At 42.8% G+C, this 26,892-nt stretch overlaps 1 protein-coding gene across 1 annotated transcript in view; it reads left to right on the top strand.

The window, feature by feature from the left end:
* Positions 1-2,054: 2,054 nt before the first annotated feature.
* The window catches only part of LOC138676010 (uncharacterized), a 106,186-nt gene continuing 81,348 nt past the window's right edge, over positions 2,055-26,892 (top strand). Inside the window, exons 1-7 of the mRNA XM_069764801.1 lie at positions 2,055-2,322; positions 5,651-5,791; positions 5,866-5,928; positions 8,916-9,035; positions 22,347-22,460; positions 22,535-22,698; positions 23,765-24,407. Coding sequence (XP_069620902.1) covers positions 2,104-2,322; positions 5,651-5,791; positions 5,866-5,928; positions 8,916-9,035; positions 22,347-22,460; positions 22,535-22,698; positions 23,765-24,407 — 1,464 coding nt within the window. The 5' untranslated portion in view covers positions 2,055-2,103. The remainder of the gene's footprint in view (positions 2,323-5,650; positions 5,792-5,865; positions 5,929-8,915; positions 9,036-22,346; positions 22,461-22,534; positions 22,699-23,764; positions 24,408-26,892) is intronic.

Here is a 26,892-nt window from a genome sequence, read left to right as displayed (position 1 = left end):
CTACTGCAACCTCCTGCTCTGTGGCCTCCCCTCTAACACTCTCGCACCCCTCCAATCTATTCTAAACTCTGCTGCCCGACTAATCCACCTGTCCCCCCGCTATTTCCCGGCCTCTCCCCTCTGTCAATCCCTTCACTGGCTCCCCATTGTCCAGAGACTCCACTACAAAACCCTTACCATGACGTACAAAGCCATCCACAACCTGTGTCCTCCATACATCTGTGACCTCGTCTCCCGGTACTTACCTACCCGCAACCTCCGATCCTCACAAGATCTCGTTCTCTACTCCCCTCTTATCTCCTCTTCTCACAATCGTATACAAGATTTCTCTCGCGTATCACCCCTACTCTGGAACCCTCTGCCACAACACATCAGACTCTCGCCTACCATCGAAACCTTCAAAAAGAACCTGAAGACCCACCTCTTCAGACAAGCCTACAACCTGCAGTAACCACCGATCGACCAAACCGCTGCATGACCAGCTCTACCCTCACCTACTGTATTCTCACCCATCCCTTGTAGATTGTGAGCCTTCGCGGGCAGGGTCCTCATTCCTCCTGTACCAGTTATGACTTGTATTGTTTAAAATTATTGTACTTGTTTTTATTATGTATACCCCTCCTCACATGTAAAGCGCCATGGAATAAATGGCGCTATAACAATAAATAATAATAATAATAATAAAAGGCAAAAGAAGTAATACAAATGAGTAGTCAAAAGGCAAAATCTGGGATGTGGCAATAAATATAAGAATACTGAGCACAAAGCACACACACTACTGAGTAACAGCTTCAACTGGCAATAGTCTGACCATTGTCAGCCACCTATATAGACAGGTACATCATAGAAATAGATTAGTGGAACTCACGATATGAAGTAAAAACAGTGTTCCTTTACTCAAGTCCTGTGAAAACACATCATAGCATCAGAGAGAGTGGGGAGAGATAAGGTGCAGAGGTGCAGTAAACAGATAATGGCCGTTTCACATCTCGCTGTGCTTCAACAAGTCTGAGAATATAGAACTACAATCACAAGTTTCCATTTGCATTACATTGATAGTGCCCAGCCTATGCTAGATGAACGTGAGACATATAATCCAATACATGTGGTCAATCCTGAGGAAGAAGCAATTTTGTGCCTCGAAACGTACCAAATAAACCACTACCTTCACTTATTTCACTGGATTACATGTCTCAAGTTCATCTAGCACCGCTGCAATCGGACACTGAGGTACCTTGACCTTTGAGTTCACCTCTGATCTTTTTCGAAGTTTTCTGAACTCTTTGAAGAGACGGAAAATCTGAATTGTAACCAGTTTGTCATCAATTTTTACTCTTGCAGCCATGTCCGGGTGGTTGGCTGCAGTCCCATAGACCTTAAACTTCTGAGTAATATGTGCAACTGTTGTAACAGGAACATCAAGCTATTTGGAGGTGGCTTTATAGCCTTTTCCTCTTACATGTTTCTAATCTCCTGAGACAACTCTCTCCTTAGCTTTCTTTTCCATATTCAGTATGGTACACATTATGATACCAACAGCACAGTGACTACTGTTCCCCTGCTAAATGGGCAGACCGGCTGATTACAAGTTTGTAGCCTCCTATTATGCAAGTTAAAAGGCACACCTTAGTTTAACATGTCTGAATGGTACCATTTTTTTCAATCTTTTCTAAGGGTACCATCATTTTTGTCCAAGCCATCTTCATTAATTTTTTTCTGTTGAACCACAATTCAGAAACAATATCTGGTTTTCATTAGCTGATATTAAGTACATGTAAACTGACAATTACACTTGTCAGTTTCAAGTTATTTCAGAGACCATTGTGGGGTCTTATTAATTTGACAGAAGGGTACCAACAGTTTTGTGACTTCCTGAAACTTTTGGAAGTATGTGCCTAGAATTGCCCCACTGATTGTTTACTTGCTGCCTAATATATCCTTCTATTTTGCAGAGGAAATTGGAAATGGAGTTTTATTGACATTGGATATTTTGATAGATTATTTATTTTAAGTTTATTAATTAAAAAATTGTTTTCTTTAATGTATATAGATTTTCATACACCAAAATCAAAGAAAACCTTTATTTGGAAAAATAAATCCGTAATGGGCACTGGAGCATCCACAACCCGTTCGGCAAAGAAAGAAAATGCAGCAGATAATGAGGAAAGAACAATTATGATTCAGAATGCTTCAGCGTCCACTCTGCCAGATAATACTTCCATCAGACAGCAAATGGTACGGGCAAATCCAGAGGATGAAGAAATTTCTGAAGACATTGAGCAAATGGTGCAAATTATGCAGGGACATCAAGAAAGTGAACAGGTATGTTATTCTCTTTTAGCCTTTTAGTACACACCTAGTTACTGTGACACTAATCCCTACTCACGGACAAGCCATAAGACAAAGTAGTCAACTCAAACTTCGATCAGTTACGCCTCTGGTAAGTGAACAGATTCAAGGGGAATGACCAAAACCCCCTGTTGCTCATCACACCTCTCCCGAATCCTACAATACAACCAAATGGCCTGAGTCATGGAGTCACCAAAGGAACAGGGTAGCGTATGTAGAGCCAGAGTGTCTGTAAGTATATCCAAAAGGCCTTGGGAAAACTGACACCTGAGAGCTGCATCATTCCGCAGGACTTCAGTGGACCATTATCTGTACTCTAGTCATCAGCAGTGCGGCCCCTCTGGTTCAGGAAGGGCCATTACTGGTTCAGGAGAAACCAACTGCACATCAGAAGACAAAGGCACTAAGGCTATTGCTGGAAGCGGAGGGCTTTGGAAATCACCCACCACGCTAGAAAACTGACCATGCAATTGGCCTTTTCTATTTTCTGATGTTTCCTGGTCAGATTCTGAAGAAAAAAGTTAAGGCCAGTTGTAATGTGATGCTATGTTGTGCCAGCATCCCTGCATGCTTCCCTCCTCATCCGGCAGATAGACAGACTCACTCACTTCTGCGGCCCCCGACCCGCACTTCCTCCTCCTGCTTCTGCCTGGGATCGGTGCACAGCTTGCAGATCTCTGGGCACTGTGCTTAGGGCTTGCTCCCTCCTTCTCAAAGGGACAGCGCCCTGTCCTAAAGTGTCCCCAGCCAATGACTTGGAGGCCTGAGCAACGTGTTCACTTATTTAGTTTCATGCTTGCTAGTTCTCAGGTCCCATTTTTCTAGTTTATCTTGCAGTACCTACATGTGCCTGCCTGTATATCAGCCGTACTTGCTTAACCTGCCTGTACTTGCCGCGCCCAACTGTATACCAGCTACACCTGCCTGCACCTGCCAGTGCCCACCTGTATACCAGTAGCACTTGCCGTACCTGCCAGTGCCTGCCTGTATATCAGCCTTACCTGGCTGCAGCTGCTGTATCCACCTATATACAAGACGTACCTGCCTGCACCTGTCAGTGCCTGCCCGTATAACAGTTGTTCTTGTCTGCACCTGCTTGTGCATGACTGTATTCCAGCACCTGCTGCTCCTGTTTCCCTGCATGCCTGCCTGTACCAGCTGAACTTTCCCTCCTAGACTGTTTCAACTTCCTGCTCCTTGTAGATCAGCTGACATGCTTCCAAGGTCCGTCCTGGTGTAGCACATGGTGTCCATCTGGAGCGAAGTTTAACCTCATCATCAGGGGCTCTATTGAAGAGTAACGGTGTTCACCTAGTTACACCCCTCCAGTCTCTCTTCTGACCATAGCACAGTGGTTCCACCACCGCGCCCATTACACGTTAGTCACTATTCACGGACAAGCCGTGAGGCAGGGTAATCAAGAGGTCCAGTGTCAGATACCAAGATGTCTCATAATAAAAAAAAGGGGTAAGGCAAAGATGTAGTCAAGTCACAGGCCGAGGTCAGAATTCCAGGAAGGTAGCAGATCAAGACAAAGGGGCAAAGAAAACGGATGTTTAAAGGCAAGGTCAAAGCTTGGGCAACAAAGATCAAATACAGGAACAAACAGTGCAGACCAAATGAACACTACTTGATCTGAGCTACAACTGGCAGTAATTGGAGGCAAAGAGCCAGCTAAATAGCCAGATAATTACTCTAAACAAGAGACACATGGAAGAAGCCCAGCAACACCCCAGGCCTGTTTGGACAGTTGAATTGTCACCCAATACACTAACAGCTCAGCAGAACCCACTTCCGATTAGAAGGCTGACCTGTCCATCACCATACTGACAGCTCAACATGCCCCTGCCCTACATTGGACAGCTGAGCTGTCACTCATTGCGTCCAGAAACACAATAGGTAGAATCATGACAGTGACCTCCAGGGCAAATTACAAAGTTGTCAAATAAAGAGATAGTACTGCAACAATTTCTAGCTAGAAGATAGAATTTTGCAATTAATATAATGTTAAAATAAAAATGTATAAATCATCTATATACATAATTGTCTAAGGGGTACTTCCGCCCGTCTGTCTGTCCTTCTGTCACGGTTATTCGTTCGCTGATTGGTCTCGGCAGCTGCCTGTCATGGCTGCTGCGACCAATCAGCGACGGGCACAGTCCAATTAGTCCCTCCCCTGCTCCCCTGCACTCACTGCCCAGCGGCCGCTCCGTAATCCCCTCCACCCACCGCTCACACAGGGTTAATGGCAGCGGTAACGGCCCGCGGTGTAACGCACTCCGTTACCGCTGCTATTAACCCTGTGTGTCCCCAACTATTTACTATTGATGCTGCCTATGCGGCATCAATAGTAAAAATATGTCATGTTAAAAATAATTAAAAAAAACAAAAAACCTGCTATACTCACCCTCCGCCGCCTTTCCCGCTCCTCGCCACGCTCCCAGGACCGCTCCATTGCAAGCGGCAGCTTCCGGTGAGGTCCCGTCCCAGGACTGGTGTGCGACAAGGACCTGCCGTGACATCACGGTCATGTGACTGCGACGTCATCATAGGTCCTGCTCACACCAGCCCTGGCACCGAAAGCTGCCGCTTGCAATGGAGCGGTCAGGGGAGTGTGGCGAGGAGCGGCAAAGGCGGCGGATGGTAAGTATAGCAGGACTTCAACGGGCTATAGGTGAGTATATGTTTATTTATTTTTTTAAGTCTCTATACTACGTGGCTCTGTGCTGGGCAATACACTACGTGACTGGGCAATATACTACGTGGCTCTGCTATATACTATGTGGCTGGGCAATATACTACGTGACTGGGCAATATACTGTACTACGTGGGCTGTGCTATATACTATGTGGCTGGGCAATACGTGACTGGGCAATATACTACGTGGTTGGGCAATATACTACGTCGCTGCGCAATATACTATGTCGCTGGGCAATATACTACGTCGCTGGACAATATACTACGTGACTGGGCAATATACTACGTGGCTGGGCAATATACTACGTGGCTGGGCAATATACTACGTGACTGGGCAATATACTACGTGGCTGGGCAATATACTACATCGCTGGGCAATATATTACGTGGCTGGGCAATATACTACGTGGCTGGGCAATATTCTACGTGGCTGGGCAATATACTACGTGACTGGGCAATGTACTACATCGCTGGGCAATATACTACGTGGACATGCATATTCTAGAATACCCGATGCGTTAGAATTGGGCCACCATCTAGTTTATTATAATTTTACATTGTATTTGTAAAGGGTTGAAAAAATAATATCAACTATCTTGAACAGACAAATCTCTCTGCTGGAACGCAGAATGCTCTGGAAACAGAAGATGTATCAGTGACGTTTGAAAGCTTCCAGCACCACAGTGGGACTCTCTATACATGTTTCACTCAGAATGGTATCAGAATGTATTTTGACGATGAAAAGGTAAGCAAGCGACATGCTGACAAACAGATCCTTTTGATTTGTACTCTGCTTATGATTATTTGTATTTTCTTCAGGGATGTGTGCCATTCCCACAAGAGCTTTACAGCCAAGGAAAGTTCCTTGATACTTCTGAAAAGGTATTCATTCCATATCGCTATATTTACATTCTGCTACAGCTGACATCTGCATATCATTATATGCGCTGCATTTTGACTTCCAGCATGACCATTTAGTTCTGTAAAACTGTACACAGAGTTCAGCAATAGGCATTTGCTTTAAAGACATTAATTATCAATTGGGATGAGGAAAGCTTGGATGTATTAGTCCACATTCACACATTCTTCATTCATATTTCATGAATGTGAAAATTCTTTGTGTTTTCAAATGTTTTATAAAAAATTATTACATTCATATTTGGGGTGAATTTTCAATGCTATATAATAGGAACCGTAAGCAAGACTGGCTGATTGCATTGATGTGACTTCTCTTCACGCCCAACGTCAGATCTGGTGGGAGATTATGCCTGGACGGCCTCCTAGAAGTAACATGTGGACACAGCGTCCCACGATTCTGTCAGTTTCGACAGGACCCTGGTTATGTATTACAATTTTTAGTGATCTGCTGATCACGCAGGTATAGTGTAGTAGGTCTTTTAAGCACTACTCCAGCATTATTTTATATTTTTATATTTCAGCACTAGAGTGGTTCCCCTAATGTACGTTCCCCACCACTAGTACTATATTCACCAGCTGCTCTTCTTTGAGATGCCCTGGTCCCGATCTGCCATCTCGAGACTGGAACTTTGACCATAAGTCTGAGGTAAGTCCCAAGCTCTCAATGTGAGTCTTATGAAAGCCTCATTCTGGCTCTCATAGATTTACATTGAGTAGTGACTTCTGGATCACCCAGCAAATACTGGAGAGATCTTTAAGATCACAAACTGCAGAATACGCCGCCGATAACAGATGAAGACAGTGGCTGGTAACTATAAGACTATGGGCAGGGAACTTATATTAATGACACCACTCCAGCAGTGCATAAAAAAACAACACTAAAACAGTGGAGTGGTGCTTTAAAGAAACACTGGAATTTTTTGTCTTTGCATTTGTTTGTACAGTAAGTTAAATATTCTGCAGATAGTTCTTTTGATGTATGCTTTAGTCATGTTGTGTCACGTATCCCACATTCTTGATTATTCAGATACTAAACCATATGACGTGTGGACTGAAAGACAGTCTGTCTACAACACAATGATAGCCGTTATATAGAATTAACGGGTTTGAGTAGAAGTTGTCAAAAACATGTCCCACTTTTCTCATCAGCTTTCTGAGGCCTCAGGAACATTATCTCTCCCAACAGAGGTGGACACAGACAGAAGAAACTCCCAGTGCAGTTCAATAGCTTATCACAATGTACCTCTTTACGTGTCTGTGACATAAGCTTGCTGCTTTGGAGGTGGAAGTGGCCCCCTTATATATGTATACGAGGCTTCACAGGTTGCACCAGTGGTTTGTCCATCTCTGCCTCCAAGAGAAGGACAATGACTTCCTACTGTATGGACAGTAATATAAAGCTAATCACGCCACATTTACTAATACTTTTAAATGATTAACTTCTTCACAGTTCCTACGTCAACTTGTTTCTGGGCAAATCGCCACATTGACAAATTGAATCAATTCCAAAGGCTCAACAAAATGTAAAGCGGTATCATGATCTGGCCCATTTTTAAAATTGTAATTTAATGCCATATATGTCAACTATAGTGCATGTAAGTTAGGGTTCGCTCACACTAGCGTATAAAAAATCAGTCATAATCTCATTCAGAAAAGTGTGACCTTTTTTTTCTCACTTGTCATCTGTATGCTGTCCGTATACAATCCATTTTTACTCAGCAGCTATTAATCTTTTACAGCACCATTTACAGTTTCCCATCTTACAGAACTGTAATGTATCCATAACAATCGGATACCGTTCTGATGGTCCATATGGTATCCGATTTTTTTTCTCATACACATCAGATTTCGGAGTGAAATGACAGCATGCAGCAATTTTTTTCACGTGTCATACAGCTAAGAAAAAATACCCAGATCTGCACTGCCTCATTGAATAACATTTGTCAGAGTGCAGTCTGATTTTTTCAACAGATTGCACTCGTCCAATGTACATGCTAGTGTGAGCGAGCCCTTATAATTCTCCCAGCTATCATGAACATGCAGAGTCATTTCTAAATTGTTTGCATCCTAGAAAGAAAGAGACCATGCATGCTGCTCCCTCTACTGTGCCTCCAGTAGAGCCTCATTTGGGATGTCATTAGTTGGGTACTGCAAAGGGAGCTGCCAGCAGCGGATCTTGATGATTTGCATGCTCAAATGCGTTCAGCGGGGTAGAACATTCCTCAGACAATAGTTAATAACCTCATTGACAGCATGCCAGTAGGTGTAGACGTGTGTATTTATGGCTTTGAACTCGTATCTGGTACTGAATAAATTGAGATGTTTTTAAAACATTTTTGCAATTTCAATGTTAAGGAGCGTAGGTTTTAGCATATTTCTTCTTGCTCATGGTGCATCAGTGATAACTAAATACCATTAGACATCCTTTATATTTCTTAAGTGTTTATTTGTTTTTAATTTAAAAATTCGCCATGAACTTTATGCATTTTTACATGCATTTTCTTTTTCTTGTTTGCCAATTTTTACATGCTTTTTTGGGCATTTTTCCCCAAGAGAAGTTTAAGAAAAGAGCTTGGCCTGCTGTGCTTTTGACGGAAAAAAAAATGCCAAAAAAATGAACGAAAAACTAAAACCTGCAATAAAACAAAAAAAAAGCAAACAATGAGATGCAATATTTGTTTGTGTCTTGGAATTCATTAGCTTCTAAAATTTGCCAGCAACATTTAGGTTTAATCCATCTGAAGGTAACATGATAATTTGGATGCAGTGCAATTTATTTGAAAGCAGTTTTCGTGTAAGGCAAGCAATTATGTGCTGTGTTATGTAATATTTAAATGACTCATCACAAGAAGCCATATAAAACGGTTTACATCTATTTTGTGATTGCTAAGATTATGAACGAGCTAAACTTGGTGATTAACTTCTATTTCTCGCCTACTGTACATTTCCAGTCACCAATAAAACATGATGACAGCAGACATAGTAATGGCAATCCAAGCTACTTGGAAAATGATCGCACAAATTCTATTGACATACCTGGAAAAGGAATGGTCATGACATACATATTTGAGGTAATGCTTATCATTAGGAGCTTGACTTGTTTGTGCTTATTGTGTAATATGTCAAAGGTCATGGCAACACAAAACCCATAATTTTAATAAAAGAAAACACAGACACAAATTGTGGATAAATAATGGCCATGGTGCTTTATTCAGGGTAACCATAAACGACTTTGCAATAATTAAATAAACTCATATCAATTTAGCAATAAATTAACCATACGAAACCAATCCACCAAGATAACTTGGCGATTTTCCCTCGAATATAACATCACAACATAAAAAATAAAATTAGGGAGGGAAGGCGGGATCTTCTTTCTTCAAAAGGTGAATGGAGAAAACTAGAGAAATGCAGGGTATTTATAAATAACATTTTCCCGGTCTTTTATGAACGGACCAATCAGATCATTTAAAAAAGCGCAATAAAAAATGGAAAATACTAGAATAAACCAGCTCGTGACCCCACAGCTTTACCAAGGAAGACCTACGACCATATAAGGCCATAACAGGAAGCCATATTAAATTGCATATGACCGATTAATGACTGACAGAAAAATTAGAAAAAAAACAGGGTCTGTGTTCCCATGAGACCTCCCCTACATTAAATTCGGGGAAGAGCTGCCCTTAGTATATTTAACTAATTAAGGTAAAAACATGAAAATTGCAAGGCCACCAATATCTGAATAGTAGTGGGCTGACACCTGGATTAACTAAATCAATGGTATTCCGGTGCTCAATTGACCGTCATGTACCCTTCATTAGCTACCAAGGGACAGTGCTATACATTGTTGTGGCTATGCCTAGAACTGCAAGGTCACTTCCATCACAAAAAGGGAATCTGTCATGAGATTTTTGTTATGTACTCTGAGAGCACTATTATGTAGAATTAGAGTCCCTTATTACAGTGATGTGTCACTAGGCTGTGTTTTGCTATTTCATTACAATCAGTGTTTTATCACCAGAAGATTATCACTACAGGACAACTGGCCTCATGCATCCTACTCCAACCATAACTGATTATCAGCTTTCTGTGACTATACAATGTATACAAAAAGCTGTGGTGTGGGCAAAGTTATACACAGTTCAACATCTCTGATGTCCTAGATCTGCAGCAGGGAAAGCTGTGTCTCTATCATAACTGCTGCACCCAGTAAAGTTAGTGATCACTGGAATCAGGGTCTCTTTCCCTACATCATGGTGCTGTAAGATTACATAGCAAAAACCTGCTAAAAGATTTATTTTAAGATAAACTGAGCTGCCGTGAGCTACAATTCATAGCCATAATCTGATGTACTGTGTCTGGGTAACAAGGAAGGAGACATTTCAGTCACTCTGGCACCATAGCCTCTTCAGTCAGCAAAAACAAAATCTTTTAGTGTGTGATAGTAGCCAAACATAAAAACAATGTAAATGTCACAGTAGGACTGGCGAGTAAACTGGGACCAGGGGCACCTTTCCTGGCCCTAGCACTAGGGGGTGCCCTAGCTCACCCTGTTCCCTGGAATACCTCAGATGGCGAGGATGCCAGAGCCTCCGCCCTTGCCCTGTCTCCTAGATGCAGCCCTGCATCTGTCCCCCTCCCCCACCCAGGGATGAGAGTTGCTACCGTGTACCGCAGTACACCAACCCAACAGACAGGGGAACAAAGACAATGGTAAAAGAAAATTCCACTCACACAAATAATACTCTCTCAAATAACAGAGGTATTCACCAGGGTGTGAAGGACGGGGGAAGAAAATAAGGCAGGTAAAGATGAGGAATTTCCAAAAGTACAAACCAAGTAACAGTAACACAATAGACTCCTCCAGCTCTCCAAACACCAGCTCCTCACTCTACAGATCTATGTAGCAAGTGCTAACTCAGACAATAAGACCTAGCTTTTATAGGAGAGAGGAGTGGCTAACCGATCACAGCTGAAAGAAGGGATTTCCACATGGCTGATTAACCCCTGTCCTGCTGAAAGAAAACAAAACACATTTAATACACCGGAGAAGTGCTTCTTCTCAGCGGCGAAGCAGGAGCCATCAGAAGCTGCGGTCTTCTAGCACTGCTCTGTTGCAGTAACTCCGTGAAAGTAAATCTGGTATTGCTGCTCTGGAACCTCAGGAGTTTTTCCGGGTGGTCATGGAACACGCAAACCATAACAGCAAATTCTGCACTATAATATGGTGCTCCTTTTCTTCTGAACTTTCTACTATGCCTCAAAAGTAGTTCCCGATTACATGTAGGATTGGCGCACTCTGGAGAAATTGCACAACAAACTGTGAAGTCCATTTTTTCCTATTAGCTTTATAAAAATTAAAAATATTACCTCAACAACATTTTAGTCGTAAAAATGTAATTATTCTTTATTCACGGCCCAATGGTATTAAAATTCTGTGACACAATATGATGACTGCACCCGTAGATTAATTTATTAAGAGGTGTAGTTTGTAAAACATGGTCACTTATGGGGGGTTCTGCTGTTCTGGCATCTCATGGAATCTACCAGTGGGTCATGTCACCTGCAAACCATAACGGTGCGTGTCCACGTTCAGGATTACATCCAGATTGGCTGCGGATTGAATGCTGTGTACAACCAGAGCGTTAAACCCGCAGCATCCAGATGTTACAGCATAGTGGAAGGGATTTTATGAAATCCCGTCTCCACTATGTGTGCGAACACGCATCCAGCAGCCCTGCGTTAACGGACATGCGGCACGTCTTTTTAGATCGCAGCATGTCTGTTTACCTTACGGCGATGCTCTGTCGCCGCAAGGTAAAACACAGGGCCCTATGTATGGGGTGCGATGATTCCGGATGTGTTCAGTGAACACATCCGGAATCACCGCGTGCACAGAAGGGGGCGGCGCTTTGGGCGGAGCGGGTTTTCCACTCCGTCCAAAGCGCCGTGATTACGGACCGTGGACACCTACCCTAACAGTAAAGTTTGGCGCTCCTTGCCATCTGAGCTTTGCACTGTGCCTGAAAAATATTTCCCGATTACATGTAGGGTAAAAAATGGACCTCAGTTTGTTGTTAAAAAAAATCCTATTGGCCCTTAGAAAAATTAAAAACTTGGGGCTAAAACAATATTTTAGCTGGAAAATGTAATTTATTCTTTCTTCACCACTCAATGGTATAAAATTCTGTGAGTTACATGTGGTGTCAATATGATCACTGTAGCCATAGATGAATTAATTCGGGAGTGTAGTTTGTACTATTCACATATAGGGGTTTCTGTTGTTCTGGCACCTTAGGAGCTCTGCCAATGTTACATGGCACCCTCAAACCATTCCAGCAAAATCCGAACTTCAATATGGCGCCTCTTCCCTTCTGAGCTTTGCACTATACCTCAAAAGTAGTATTCCCTCACAAATGGGGTGTCATACTCAGGAAAAATTGCACTACAAATTCGATGGTGCAACTTCTCCTGTTACCCCTTATAAAATGCAAAATTTGGGGCTAAAATAACATTTTTGTGTGGAAAATGTGATTTTATTATTTTCATGGCTCAACGTTATAAACATCTGTGAAGCATCTGGAGGTTCAAGGTGCTCACCCCACATCTAAATGCATTCCTTGTGGGGTCTAGTTTCCAAAATAGCGTCACTGGTGGGGATTTTCCACTGTTTAAACACCTTAGGGGCTCTCCAAATGGGACATGACATATGCTATTGATTCCAGGACATTTTATATTCAAAAAGTTAAATGACGCTCCTCTTCCGATCTCTGCCATGCGCCCACACAGTAGTTTTCTCCCTTGTATTGGGTATTGCGTACTAACTGCACAGTGCATTTTCTCCTGTTAGGCTGCAGTCACACTATTAGTATTTGGTCAGTATTTTACATCAGTATTTGGAAGCCAAAACCAGGTGAGGAACAATCAGAGGAAAAGTATCATAGAAACACGTCACCACTTCTGGATTTATCACCCACTCCTGGTTTTGGCTTACAGATACTGATGAGAAATACTGACCAAATACCGATAGTGTGACGGCAGCCTTACCCTTATCAAAATGCAACATTTGGGGATAAAACATATTTGTGGAGAAAATTATAATTTTTTTTATTTTCACAGCTCAATGTTATAAATGTCTGTGAAGCACCTGTGGGTTCAATGTGCTCACCACACATTTAGATCAGTTTCCTGAGGGGTCTAGTTTCCAAAATGGTGTCACTTGTGGAGGATTTTCATTATTTAGGCACATCTGAGGCTCTCCAAGCGCGATATGGCATCCGTCAATTGTTCCAGCAAATTTTACATTAAAAAAGTCAAATGGTTCCTTCCCTTCTCAGCTCTCCTGTGCGCCAAAACAGTGGTTTTCTCCCTCATATGGGGTATCGGCATGGAGAAATTGCACAACAAATTTTGGAGTTAATTTTTTCCTGTTAGGGTATGTGCACACGTTGCTGATTTGCCTGTGGATTTTTCTGCGCAGATTCTGCATCTCTTGGCAAAAAACGCAGGTAAAAATCCGTGCGGATTTGATGCGCTTTTGATGAGTATTTTCATGCGGATTTGTTTGCGTTTTTGTAGGATAAATAAAAATCTATTATTTGACATAAAAAAAGAATTGTGATGTCATTTCCTTGTCCAACCTCTTCTTTTACATACTCCATTGAAGAATAATGTTTACACACACTAGATAGAAAGATAGACATGTAGATAGATAGACCTCTTGATAGATCTATAGATCTATCTATCTATAGATAGATAGATATATCTATCCATAGATCTTTCGATCTATCTATCTATAGATATATCTATCTACAGATAGATATATAGATATACAGTCATTGCCAAAAGTATTGACACCCCTGCAATTCTGTCAGATAATACTCATTGTCTTCCTGAAAATGATTGCAAACACAAATTCTTTGGTATTATTATCTTCATTTAATTTGTCTTAAATGAAAAAACACAAAAGAGAATGAAGCAAAAAGCAAAACATTGATCATTTCACACAAAACTCTAAAAATGGGCCAGACAAAAGTATTGGCACCCTCAGCCTAATACTTGGTTGCACAACCTTTAAGCAAAATAACCAACCGCTTCCGGTAACCATCAATGAGTTTGTTATAATGCTCTGCTGGAATTTTAGACCATTCTTCTTTGGCAAACTGCTCCAGGTCCCTGATATTTGAAGGGTGCCTTCTCCAAACTGCCATTTTTAGATCTCTCCACAGGTGTTCTATAGGATTCAGGTCTGGACTCATTGCTAGCCACCTTAAAAGTCTCCAGTGCTTTCTCTCAAACCATTTTCTAGTGCTTTTTGAAGTGTGTTTTGGGTCATTGTCCTGCTGGAAGACCCATGACCTCTGAGGGAGACCCAGCTTTCTCACACTGGATCCTACATTATGCTGCAAAATTTGTTGGTAGGCTTCAGACTTCATAATGCCATGCATACGGTCAAGCAGTCCAGTGCCAGAGGCAGCAAAGCAACCCCAAAACATCAGGGAACCTCCAGCATGTTTGACTGTAGGGACCGTGTTCTTTTCTTTGAATGCCTCTTTTTTCTCCTGTAAACTCTGTTGATGCCTTTGCCCAAAAAGCTCTACTTTTGTCTCATCTGACCAGAGAACATTCTTCCAAAACGTTTTAGGCTTTTTCAGGTAAGTTTTGGCAAACTCCAGCCTGGCTTTTTTATGTCTCGGGGTAAGAAGTAGGGTCTTCCTGGGTCTCCTACCATACAGTCCCTTTCCATTCAGACGCCGACGGATAGTACGGGTTGACACTGTAGTACCCTCGGACTGCAGGGCAGCTTGAACTTGTTTGGATGTTAGTCGAGGTTCCTTATCCAACATCCGCACAATCTTGCGTTGAAATCTCTTGTCAATTTTTCTTTTCCGTCCATATCTAGGGAGGTAAGCCACAGTGCCATGGGCTTTAAACTTCTTGATGACACTGCGCACGGTAGACACAGGAACATTCAGGTCTCTGGAGATGGACTTGTAGCCTTGAGTTTGCTCACGCTTCCTCACAATTTGGTTTCTCAAGTCCTCAGACAGTTCTTTGGTCTTCTTTATTTCTCCATGCTCAATGTGGTACACACAAGGACACAGGACAGAGGTTGAGTCAACTTTAATCCATGTCAACTGGCTGCAAGTGTGATTTAGTTATTGCCAACACCTGTTAGGTGCCACAGGTAAGTTACAGGTGCTGTTAATTACACAAATTAGAGAAGCATCACATGATTTTTCGAACAGTGCCAATACTTTTGTCCACCCCCTTTTTTATGTTTGGTGTGTAATTATATCCAATTTGGCTTTAGGACAATTCTTTTTGTGTTTTTTCATTTAAGACAAATTAAATGAAGATAATAATACCAAATAATTTGTGTTTGCAATCATTTTCAGGAAGAAAATGAGTATTATTTGACAGAATTGCAGGGGTGTCAATACTTTTGGCCATGACTATCTATAGATAGTAGTATAAAAATGGAACAGCACAAATCCTTTACTGGTTGCTTTCAGTCCATATACTTCACAAAACAGGCAGCACTCCATATTCTTTAAGATAAATAGATATATCTATAGATAGATAAATATGTCTATAGATAGGTAAATCTATAAAGAGATGGATAGCTATATCTATAGATAGATGGATCGATAAATCTATAGATAGATACCGTAGATAGATAATACCAAGCCCGATGTTTGGTAATAAACATAATAAAATGGTACATAAAGAGTTAAAGACGCACAAAATCTGCGTTAGGCCGGGGTAACACTTGCGAGAAACTCGCACGAGTCTCTCGCATCAATACTCGGCACTGCCACCGGCACTTGGGACCGTAGCGTTCAGATGCATAGAAATACATGCAGCCGCACACTCCAGTCCCGAGTGCCAGCGTCAGTGCTGGGTATTGAGGTGCGAGACTCGTGCGTGTTTCTCGCAAGAGTGACCCCAGCTTTAAACGCAGTATCTGTTTAATTTAAAAAAAAGTTTGAAAAAAATGGTGTGGGCTCCTGCGCAATTTTCTGCACCAGAGAGGGAAAGCCAGTGATTGGGGGCGATGTTTATAGCCTAGGAAGGTGTTAATACCCATGGATCTTCCCAGGCTATGAATATCAGCTCGCAGCTGTATGTTTAGCCTTTACTGGCTATTAAAATAGGGGGACCCCCCCGAAAAAGTAATGTGGGGTCCCCCTATAATTAATAGTTAGAAAAGGATATGCAGACAGCTGCAGGCTGATATTCATAGCCTAGGAAGGGGCCATGGATATTGTCCCCCCTGGCTACAAACACCAGCTCACAGCCACCCCAGAAATGGCACATCTCTAAGATGCGCCAATTCCAGCACTTAGCCTCTCTCTTCCCAATGCCCTGTAGCGGTGGCATATGGGATAATATTTGTGGGGTCGATGTCACCTTTGAATTGTAAGGTGACATTAAGCCGGCTTAGTAATGGAGAGTTGTCAATAAGACACCTATCCATTACTAATTTTATAGATGTTAAAGGGTAAAAAAAGAAACAGCCAGAAAAAGTATTTTTAATGAAATAAAACACTAAACACAGTTTCCCATACTTATTGTACTGTTAATCCAAGTGACGCCCTCGATCTCCTGCAAAAAAATAAAATAATAAACCAACACAAATACTTCCTGTTCCGATGTAATCCACTTAATAACGAGTGTCCCAAGACGATCTCCCCTATAGAGCAGTCACATCAGGAGATGTGACTGCTCTATAGGCCTCCCGCGATGCACTGACAGGAGGTAATGGCTCCGCAGTGCATCACTGAAGAGGTTACCTGAGTTCAGGCTCTCACTTTACGGCAATGCTGCTTGAGATTTTCCCACACAGCGATGCAGCAAGTGACAGCGACCTCTGACGGCGGAGTGATACAGTGCATGAGGATACCTGTACACGGGAGATCGTCGTGGGACACTCTTTATTAATTGTATTATGTCAGAACAGGGAGTATACTGTTGGTTTATTATTTTATTTTTTTACAGGTGATCAAGGGCGTCGGGGATTAGCTGCATGGTGAGTATGTACTGTATATGTAAGTACTGTATGTCTATATGTATGTTCTGTATATGTGTGTATGTGTTTTGTTTATTTTTTTTTTACACTTGAACACAGTAGCCGGATGATGGGACTATACTGTCCAGGGCCGTATTTAGAGTTTCTGCTGCCCTAGGCACTCTTAGTGCTGCCTCCCCCATTGGTGAGTATGACACTATCCGCAGTGACTTTGGCAAAAATCGCTGATGTGAAAGTCGCCTTTTGCAGCAGATCGGGCAGTTTTTCTGCATCTGCCACATAACGGATCACTTACGGCAACATTGCGTTTGGTTTCATTCATTCCCTAAGGGATTTGCGGTAATGGCTATGATCTGGGAAATGCGGTACCATACCTCCCAACTTTTGAAGAAGGGAAAAAGGTGCGCCGCAGCAAATTTTAGGCCACGCCTCTGACCACACCCATTTCACAACTAATCACACCCATATCCAAGTCCCAACCACACCCATTTAGCACTGCTGATCACACTGTTTCATATACAATAATTAAAACCAAGAAAATATGGCCACGCAGTGCTCCATACTGTATAATGGCCCCACATGATGCTCAATACTGTATAATGACCTCACATGATGCTCCATAGTGTATAATGACCTCACATGATGCTCCATACTGTATAATGACCACACATGATACTCCATACTGTATAATGACCTCACATGATGCTCAATACTGTATAATGACCGCACATGATGCTCAATACTGTATAATGACCGCACATGATGCTCAATACTGTATAATGGCCATACATGATGCTCCATACTTTATAATGGCCCCACATGATGCTCAATACTGTATAATGACCGCACATGATGCTCCATACTGTATAATGACCTCACATGATGCTCCATACTGTATAATGACTGCACATGATGCTCCATACTGTATAATGACCTCACATGATGCTCAATACTGTATAATGACCGCACATGATGCTCCATACTGTATAATGACCGCACATGATGCTCCATACCGTATAATGACCGCACATGATGCTCAATACTGTATAATGACCGCACATGATGCTCCATACTGTATAATGACTGCACATAATGCTCAATACTGTATAATGACCGCACATGATGCTCAATACTGTATAATGACCTCACATGATGCTCCATACTTTATAATGGCCACACATGATGCTCCATATTGTATAATGGCCATGGCTCATATCCCCCCCCTCCTCCTGTATGCATGGCTTATAATTCCCCCCCCCTGTATGCATGGCTGATGGCTCATAATTCCCCCCCCCCCCCCGGTATGCATGGCTGATGGCTCATAATTCCCCCCCCCTGTATGCATGGCTGATGGCTCATAATTCCCCCCCTGTATGCATGGCTGATGGCTCATAATTCCCCCCCTCTGTATGCATGGCTGATGGCTCACAATTCCCCCCCCCCCCCTTGTATGCATGGCTGATGGCTCATAATTCCCCCCCCCTGTATGCATGGCTGATGGCTCATAATCCCCCCCCTCTATGCATGGCTGATGGCTCATAATCCCCCCCCACCCGTATGCATGGCTGATGGCTCATAATCCCCCCTGTATGCATGGCAGATGGCTCATAATCCCCCCCCTGTATGCATGGCTGATGGCTCATAATTCTCTCCCCTCCCTCCCTCCCTATGCATGGCTGATGGCTCATAATTCCCCCCCCCTCCCTCCCTATGCATGGCTGATGGCTCATAATTCCCCCCCCCCCTCCCTCCCTATGCATGGCTGATGGCTCATAATTCCCCCCCCCTGTATGCATGGCTGATGGCTCATAATTCCCCCCCCCCCTGTATGCATGGCTGATGGCTCATAATTCCCTCCCCCCCCTGTATGCATGGCTGATGGCTCATAATTCCCCCCCCTCCCTCCCTATGCATGGCTGATGGCTCATAATTCCCCCCCCTCCCTATGCATGGCTGATGGCTCATAATTCCCCCCCTCCCTCCCTATGCATGGCTGATGGCTCATAATTCCCCCCCCTCCCTCCCTATGCATGGCTGATGGCTCATAATTCCCCCCCCTCCCTCCCTATGCATGGCTGATGGCTCATAATTCCCCCCTCCCTCCCTATGCATGGCTGATGGCTCATAATTCCCCCCCTCCCTCCCTATGCATGGCTGATGGCTCATAATTCCCCCCCTCCCTCCCTATGCATGGCTGATGGCTCATAATTCCCCCCCTCCCTCCCTATGCATGGCTGATGGCTCATAATTCCCCCCTCCCTCCCTATGCATGGCTGATGGCTCATAATTCCCCCCCTCCCTATGCATGGCTGATGGCTCATAATTCCCCCCCCCCTCCCTCCCTATGCATGGCTGATGGCTCATAATTCCCCCCCTCCCTCCCTATGCATGGCTGATGGCTCATAATTCCCCCCCCCCCTGTATGCATGGCTGATGGCTCATAATTCCCCCCCTCCCTCCCTCCCTATGCATGGCTGATGGCTCTTAATTCCCCCCCCCTCCCTATGCATGGCTGATGGCTCATAATTCCCCCCCCTCCCTCCCTCCCTATGCATGGCTGATGGCTCATAATTCCCCCCCCTCCCTCCCTATGCATGGCTGATGGCTCATAATTCCCCCCCTCCCTATCCCTCCCTCTGCATGGCTCATCTCTCCACCCCCTCCCCCGCTCCTTCTCCCGGGCCATCTTGCATGGCGTGGGTGGCTTACCATCCTCCCCCCGCCCATCATACTCACCTGTCAGCTGCCTGTCCCACACGCCGCGCCGACATCCCTCCGGCTCCGGCTCTGTCCCGCCGCAGCGCCTTCTTCCTGAGTGAGCGGTCATGTGGTACCGCTAATTAAGGTCATGAATATGCGCATATTCATTACCTTAATTAGCGGTACCACCAGACTGCTCACTCAGGATGCGCTACAGACGCTGAGACCAGGCATCGCTGGAGCAGGTGAGTATCGTCTTCAAGGAGGGTGGGTGGGACTCAGAGGCGGGGGGACTCGGAGACTTTGAGGTGGGGGGACTCGGAGGTGGGGGGGACTCGGAGGTGGGGGGGCGGGGCCGTCGGTCGCATTTTTGACCCGGGACTTATTAAAAAAAAAAAAAAAACACCTTGCTCAGGTGCCGCCCCCCGCAATGTCGCCGCCCTAGGCACGTGCCCTCGTGTGCCTAGTAGCAAATATGGCCCTGATACTGTCCCATCATCAGCTAGCTGTCACTGTAGCAGGCATAGCCGGATAGGACTAGTAGTCCCATTGGACGATGTCGGCCTACTACAGACCAGCACACGCGCACACACAGCCCCGCACACACCTGCAGAACCCCGCACACACACAGATACACACAAACATCTGCACACAGACACGCACATCTTCTCCGCACACACAGTCTCCACTCACACATATAGTCTCCGCCCACACACCAGCCACACACTCTTCCTCCTCCCGATCTGCAGCGTTTCTCGCTCCCAACTCCGCAGCAAGACTGCAGATTTTTTAAAACCTGCGTTTATTCTGCGGATTTGACTGAATCAATGGAAGTCAATGGGTGCAGAAACGCTGCAGATATGCAAAAAGAATTGACATGCTGCAGAAAATAAAACGCTGCAAATCCGTGCGTTTTTTTCGGCAGCATGCGCACACCAATTGTCAGTTTTCCGTTGACTAACATTGCTTGTGCACCACACTGCAGATTTGATGCAATTCGGAGCGCCAAAAATGCTGTGGAAACGCATCAAAATCCGCAACGTGTGCACATAGCCTTAGCCTTGTCAAAATAAAAAAAGTTTGGATCTGGCATAATTTTTTTTTTTTTAAAGAAAAAGCTAAATATTAATTTTTTTACACATTCCAAAAATTCCAGTGAAGAATGGTGTCAAGTTTGGGTATTTTCTGTCTTATAAACCCCTCAAAGTGACTTCAAATGTGATGTGGTCCCTAAAAAATGATTTTGGAAATTTTGTTGGAAAATGAAAAAATTGCTGGTCAACTCTTAACCCTTATAACTTCCTAACAAAAAAAATTTGGTTCCAAAATTGTGCTGATGCAAAGTAGACATGTGGAAAATATTATTTATTAACTACTTTGTGTGATTTAAGGGCAGGAAAATAAAAAATTTGAAAATTGCGAAATTTTCAAAATTTGGGGGCAAATTTCCCTTTTTTTCACAAATAAACAAGAGTCATATAGAAAACATTTCACCACTATCACGAAGTACAATATGTTACGAAAAAATAATCTAAAAAAACTCGAAGAAAAATTGGACATCACTTATACTACGACAACCGTTACTCTAACAAGCTAAAAAAGAAGTCCCTTGGCGCAGACTCTGATCAGCATTGATACTGATCAGAGTGCTACGGCCACGGGAAGGGCACATATGCTCAGCGCAAAACGCCATGCAAAAAAATGCCCCAAAAACACAATTGGCAGTGGGAGGGGATTGGGGAGGTAATGGGGGAGAATTGGAACAGGGATTGAGGAACTGCTGCTGTTGTGATCACAGATCTGTCACACAGCAGACAGCACAGATTGCAGGAGACCCAAAAGTAGACAGATCGCATGAAGATCGCATTGGCTACCAATGATTTTTCTCTCTCTCAGGTACACAGAGGGGGTATACAACCACTTTGCATGCCAACTCAGAGGTAAAGATGCAGAGCAGTGATAGTTATTTTAGATTAACCCCTTTGGCGCTGATTGGCTGAACAATAGTTACTGACCAATCAGCACCAAAGGGGTTAATCAGGAGAGTTGACAAGGCGATCACCCCATCCATTGTGACAGCACCAATGACAGCGTTTCACATGGATTTTTTAAATTTTTTTTTTTATTTTATTGTGATATCGCTGTGAATGGCTGGTCAGAATTGATCAGCCCATCACAACAATTGCCAACACAGGAGGGTCGTACAGCCCTCTGTGGTGACGAGTAGGGATGGCCTGCTGTCGGATACAGCAGCCATCTTAACACCGACTCCGTATATATACTTCGCTTTGTGGGAACGCAGCTCTTGCAGAGCAGTATGTATACGGCTCTTGTTGGGAAGGGATTAATGTCTGTAAAGTCTGTGGAATTAATGGCACTATATAAGTGAGTAAAATAAATCAAATAGATTCTCTGTAATCAGGAAACTCTTACAGTTATCTTTCTTTTTTACGTTCATTTTTAAAACATAAACTAAAGAACTGTATGAAAACTTCTGAATACTTAAGTAGTAGTTATCCAGCGAACCTCATAAGCAGAAAAGTCTCATTTTACCCCAGTATTGAAACCTATAACACGAAAGCTAAGTAGTGAATCTTTTGAGGTCCTCATTGCTGACATCCATCTTGTGAACTGTTTTGTCCTTCTCAAGGAAAGAATAAATGTCTGCAAATATTACGACAATGACGCTGATGCATGGCTTATTTTACCATTGCTTTGGGAAATGAATTTGGACTTTATCGTTCATCGTGTGAAGCAAGTAAAGGTAAGTCACAATGACATTTTATGGAACAGGCCTCCAGTAATATAGTTTATGCTGCTAGTATGTTATTATTTCAGGAAGCTCTACCTGCCATCACCGACTTCAAAGAAATCCTGGCTGCTCTTCGGCTATGTAACTATGATCCGGATGAAGTCATTTCAATGTTCTTTGCCATGTTTGGGGACAACCTTCAAAGTAATATAAATGGGCAGCAAAATTTAGAACCAATGGCTCTACAACGGTAAGTGTAATTATAGACAAGTATCTACATCTGTCTTGTGTTAGATATTGAAAACCTGCATATTGTGGTTGTGGACACATTCATCGCTAATAAACAGATCTCCTTGTAAGCAGAATGACAATAAGGCTGGGTTCAGACAAGCATAGGAAAAATCGCTCAGTTTTCAACCAGAAATAACGATTTTCATCTGTATTGTCATCACTGTGTCATCCATAAGTCTGTTTTTCGTATTCGTGTCACCTGTTTTTTTTTATATATTAACGCTCTATAATATTGCTGTGGTAAGTATTGCAATGTATCTCTATAGGATCCGATTTTCTGTAAGATCCCATAGACTTGCATAGGCGATTCTCACTCAATATACAGAAGAGAACAGTGCATGCTGTGACTTTTTTTTTTTTTTTTTTTTACAAACACTCTGTGTGAAAAAAATGCTACATGAACAGCCCAAATTTAAAAAAATGGGATATATGGTATTAATGCATTTTCTTCTAAGAATGGCAAAACCTTGCTTTTATTTTCCTAAATGTTTAGATTTCAGGATTATTAACCTTTTGAATTGACCACCAGCACTGTAGTTCAATAAAATTAATAATCAAAAATACAAATTGCCTAATAATTGTACACACTATGTATATTGTCTTGGCTGAAAAGATTCAGTATATCCTGTGTTTAGTTCATTGAAATTTCTGCACATTCTGGCTTTTCCAGTCAAGTGAGTGGTCCTAATCAGTGACTGAAAGCCTTTCCAGTGTAAGTGTGCTCACAGAAATAGCTGCCAGTCACTGAGAAGGACCAAGAATATATAGCCAAAATATATAAATTCATTAAAACAAGTTATATTTATTTTTCTAACATACGGTAACTATATATCAGTCTTGTCGGCTTTGAATTAATTGCAGATTGGACAACATTTTCAATGTGACAGGTTTATTTTAAACAAGTTGTCCAGGAAATATAAATATATATATAGTCAATCACTGATGAAACTATTTGAAATAAACGGTTTTATTTGGTGGGAAAAATTGATATGTTTCTCAATATTGTTTTTTTTTTTTGTTCACAGTGACATTTCTAAAAAGGATAAAAAAATTGAAGTCTTAAACAAGAAATTACAGGAAAGGGAGAATGAACTAGAAACCATGCGCTTGAAATGCAAATATTTAGAAGAAGAGAAGCGTCACCTTGTTCAACAAGCTGAAAGCTTATATGACAAAGTGGCCGAGTTACAAAGCGAACAGGCAAAATATCTCAATGAAATTTCGGAAATTAAGTGTAAAAATACTCAAATTACTGATAAACTGCAAAAATACTCACCTTTGAAAAAAGACTTACTGATAAAAATGTTACGAGAAGCCCAAGAGCTTAGCATCAGTAATGACAAGTTAAAAGTCCTGGCAACAAGTGGCCTGTCAGAGGTTGGCCTGAGCATGGAGCATATACGGGGCATGGTCGTGAAGCTACACAGCTCCACCAAAGAAATAGAAGAGATTCGTTCTCTCTACCAACGAGAATCCATGGAAAGGAAGTTACTGTATAACCAGCTACAAGAACTAAGAGGAAATATCAGGGTATTTTGTCGATGCCGACTAGATAACTTAAAGGGCGGACATTTAGAATTTCCATCTGATGAAGAGCTTGTTGTGAACTGCAACGGTTCTAAGAAGCGGTTCCGATATGATCAGATGTTTCTGCCACAGTGCACTCAGGTACAGTGCATATGCTCTTTCCTCCTTTTTTTCCTATCAGATCAATGCCAATTCAGTCTTCGTAAAGCCACTTGAGTTGTTGAAAATACACAGCTCAAAAGTTTCTGCCTTTTTGGGTGGGTCTTGCAGCATATCCCTAAAGGTACCTTCACACTGACCAACTTCACAACGATATCGCTAGCGATCCGTGACATTGCAGCGTCCTGGATAGCGATATCGTTGTGTTTGACATGCAGCAGCGATCTGGATCCTGATGTGACATCGTTGGTCAGAGCAGAAAGGCCAGAACTTTATTTTGTCGCTGGATCTCCCGCTGACATCGCTGAATCGGCGTGTGTGACGCCGATTCAGCGATGTCTTCACTGGTAACCAGGGTAAACATCGGGTTACTAAGCGCAGGGCCGCGCTTAGTAACCCGATGTTTACCCTGGTTACCAGTGTAAATGTAAAAAAAAAAAACATTTCATACTTACTTTCCGGTGTCTGTCATGTCCCTCGGCGTTCTGCTTCCCTGCACTATCAGCGCCGGCCAGCCGTAAAGCAGATTACAGCAGTGACGTCAGTCAGTGCAGGAAAGCACAGCGACGGGGGACAGACACCGGAATGTAAGTATGTATTGTTTGTTTTTTTTTTACATTAGCACTGGTAACCAGGGTAAACATCGGGTTACTAAGCGTTGCCCTGCGCTTAGTAACCCGATGTTTACCCTGGTTACCAGGGGACTTCGCATAGTTGGTCGCTGGAGAGCTGTCTGTGTGACAGCTCTCTAGCGACCACACAGCGATCGGGATCGTTGTCTAGATCGCTGCAGCGTTGCTAAATGTGACGGTACCTTACAAGCAATCTTTCTCAGATTGCTTAGGTCTGTAGCTCAGGGATTCCTTGGCAACAGCTTGTATTATATCATGACTAATGATCAAACAAAAAATACATGTAAATTTATAAATAACAGAAAATAACACAGAAAAGGAAAAATATACTGGATAGCTAAATTAATTAGAAATCACTTAGTTGCTCTATTGAATTAGATTGTTGGTCTAAACCAAGACTTCTCATACTTTTCCTTCTGGCGCCTGACCTTCACCAGAGGTCCACAACATGCCAAAAGGTAGACATGTAGATAGTCAGCCGCACAGCTCCCGGTCAGCAAAGTACCAACTCCCTGCTTCTGTCTTCTTTACCGCAAGATGAAAGTTAATGTGAACCTCATCAATCACTCCTTCAGATACGATCAGTCAGGAGGTATTTAGGGAATATAGTGGATGTATGGAAAACTATCCATGCTCAATCATTTGTACAACTCCTAGATAGAAAAACACCATGATAAGAACACCCCAAGTGGGAATATGGTGCTGTAAGTCTCCTGAAGTGACACCAAGTGCTATTGTCTGCAGGTAAGGATCCATCTGAATTTACTGAGCAATAGAGAAACTATGATGCATAAACTTATCCCTGATAAATGGCAGATTACTAGCGCAATTGGGGTTGTCCAGGCAAAAAACAAAAGTTCCCCATGAATTTAGAGCTGCAAAAAAACAAAACTAAGTGATACTTATTACTGACACCCACCTGGATCCAGTCCGCTCCAGGGTCTGTGCTGACACAGGAAGAGGAGATGTTACAGTTTCGATAGCAGGAGGACCACTGTGGTCTGTGATTGGCTGCAGCAATCAGGAGACTTCTGCAGTGCCCTGTAAGGGAATTTGAAAGGCCGAGGTGTCTGTGCTCAGTAGAAGTCGAGCTAGTGATCAGCCTGGATATCATTCATGCGGTTATTATTCACAATCTCTGAAACAGTTTTTATAATATACAGGTCCTTCTCAAAAAATTAGCATATAGTGTTAAATTTCATTATTTACCATAATGTAATGATTACAATTAAACTTTCATATATTATAGATTCATTATCCACCAACTGAAATTTGTCAGGTCTTTTATTGTTTTAATACTGATGATTTTGGCATACAACTCCTGATAACCCAAAAAACCTGTCTCAATAAATTAGCATATCAAGAAAAGGTTCTCTAAACGACCTATTACCCTAATCTTCTGAATCAACTAATTAACTCTAAACACATGCAAAAGATACCTGAGGCTTTAATAAACTCCCTGCCTGGTTCATTACTCAAAACCCCCATCATGGGTAAGACTAGCGACCTGACAGATGTCAAGAAGGCCATCATTGACACCCTCAAGCAAGAGGGTAAGACCCAGAAAGAAATTTCTCAACAAATAGGCTGTTCCCAGAGTGCTGTATCAAGGCACCTCAATGGTTCGTCTGTTGGAAGGAAACAATGTGGCAGAAAACGCTGTACAACGAGAAGAGGAGACCGGACCCTGAGGAAGATTGTGGAGAAGGACCGATTCCAGACCTTGGGGAACCTGAGGAAGCAGTGGACTGAGTCTGGTGTGGAAACATCCAGAGCCACCGTGCACAGGCGTGTGCAGGAAATGGGCTACAGGTGCCGCATTCCCCAGGTAAAGC

Source organism: Ranitomeya imitator, chromosome 4 (assembly GCF_032444005.1).
Source record: "Ranitomeya imitator isolate aRanImi1 chromosome 4, aRanImi1.pri, whole genome shotgun sequence".
NCBI classification, from domain to species: domain Eukaryota; kingdom Metazoa; phylum Chordata; class Amphibia; order Anura; family Dendrobatidae; genus Ranitomeya; species Ranitomeya imitator.
This window is presented reverse-complemented; position numbering and strand designations above follow the sequence as displayed.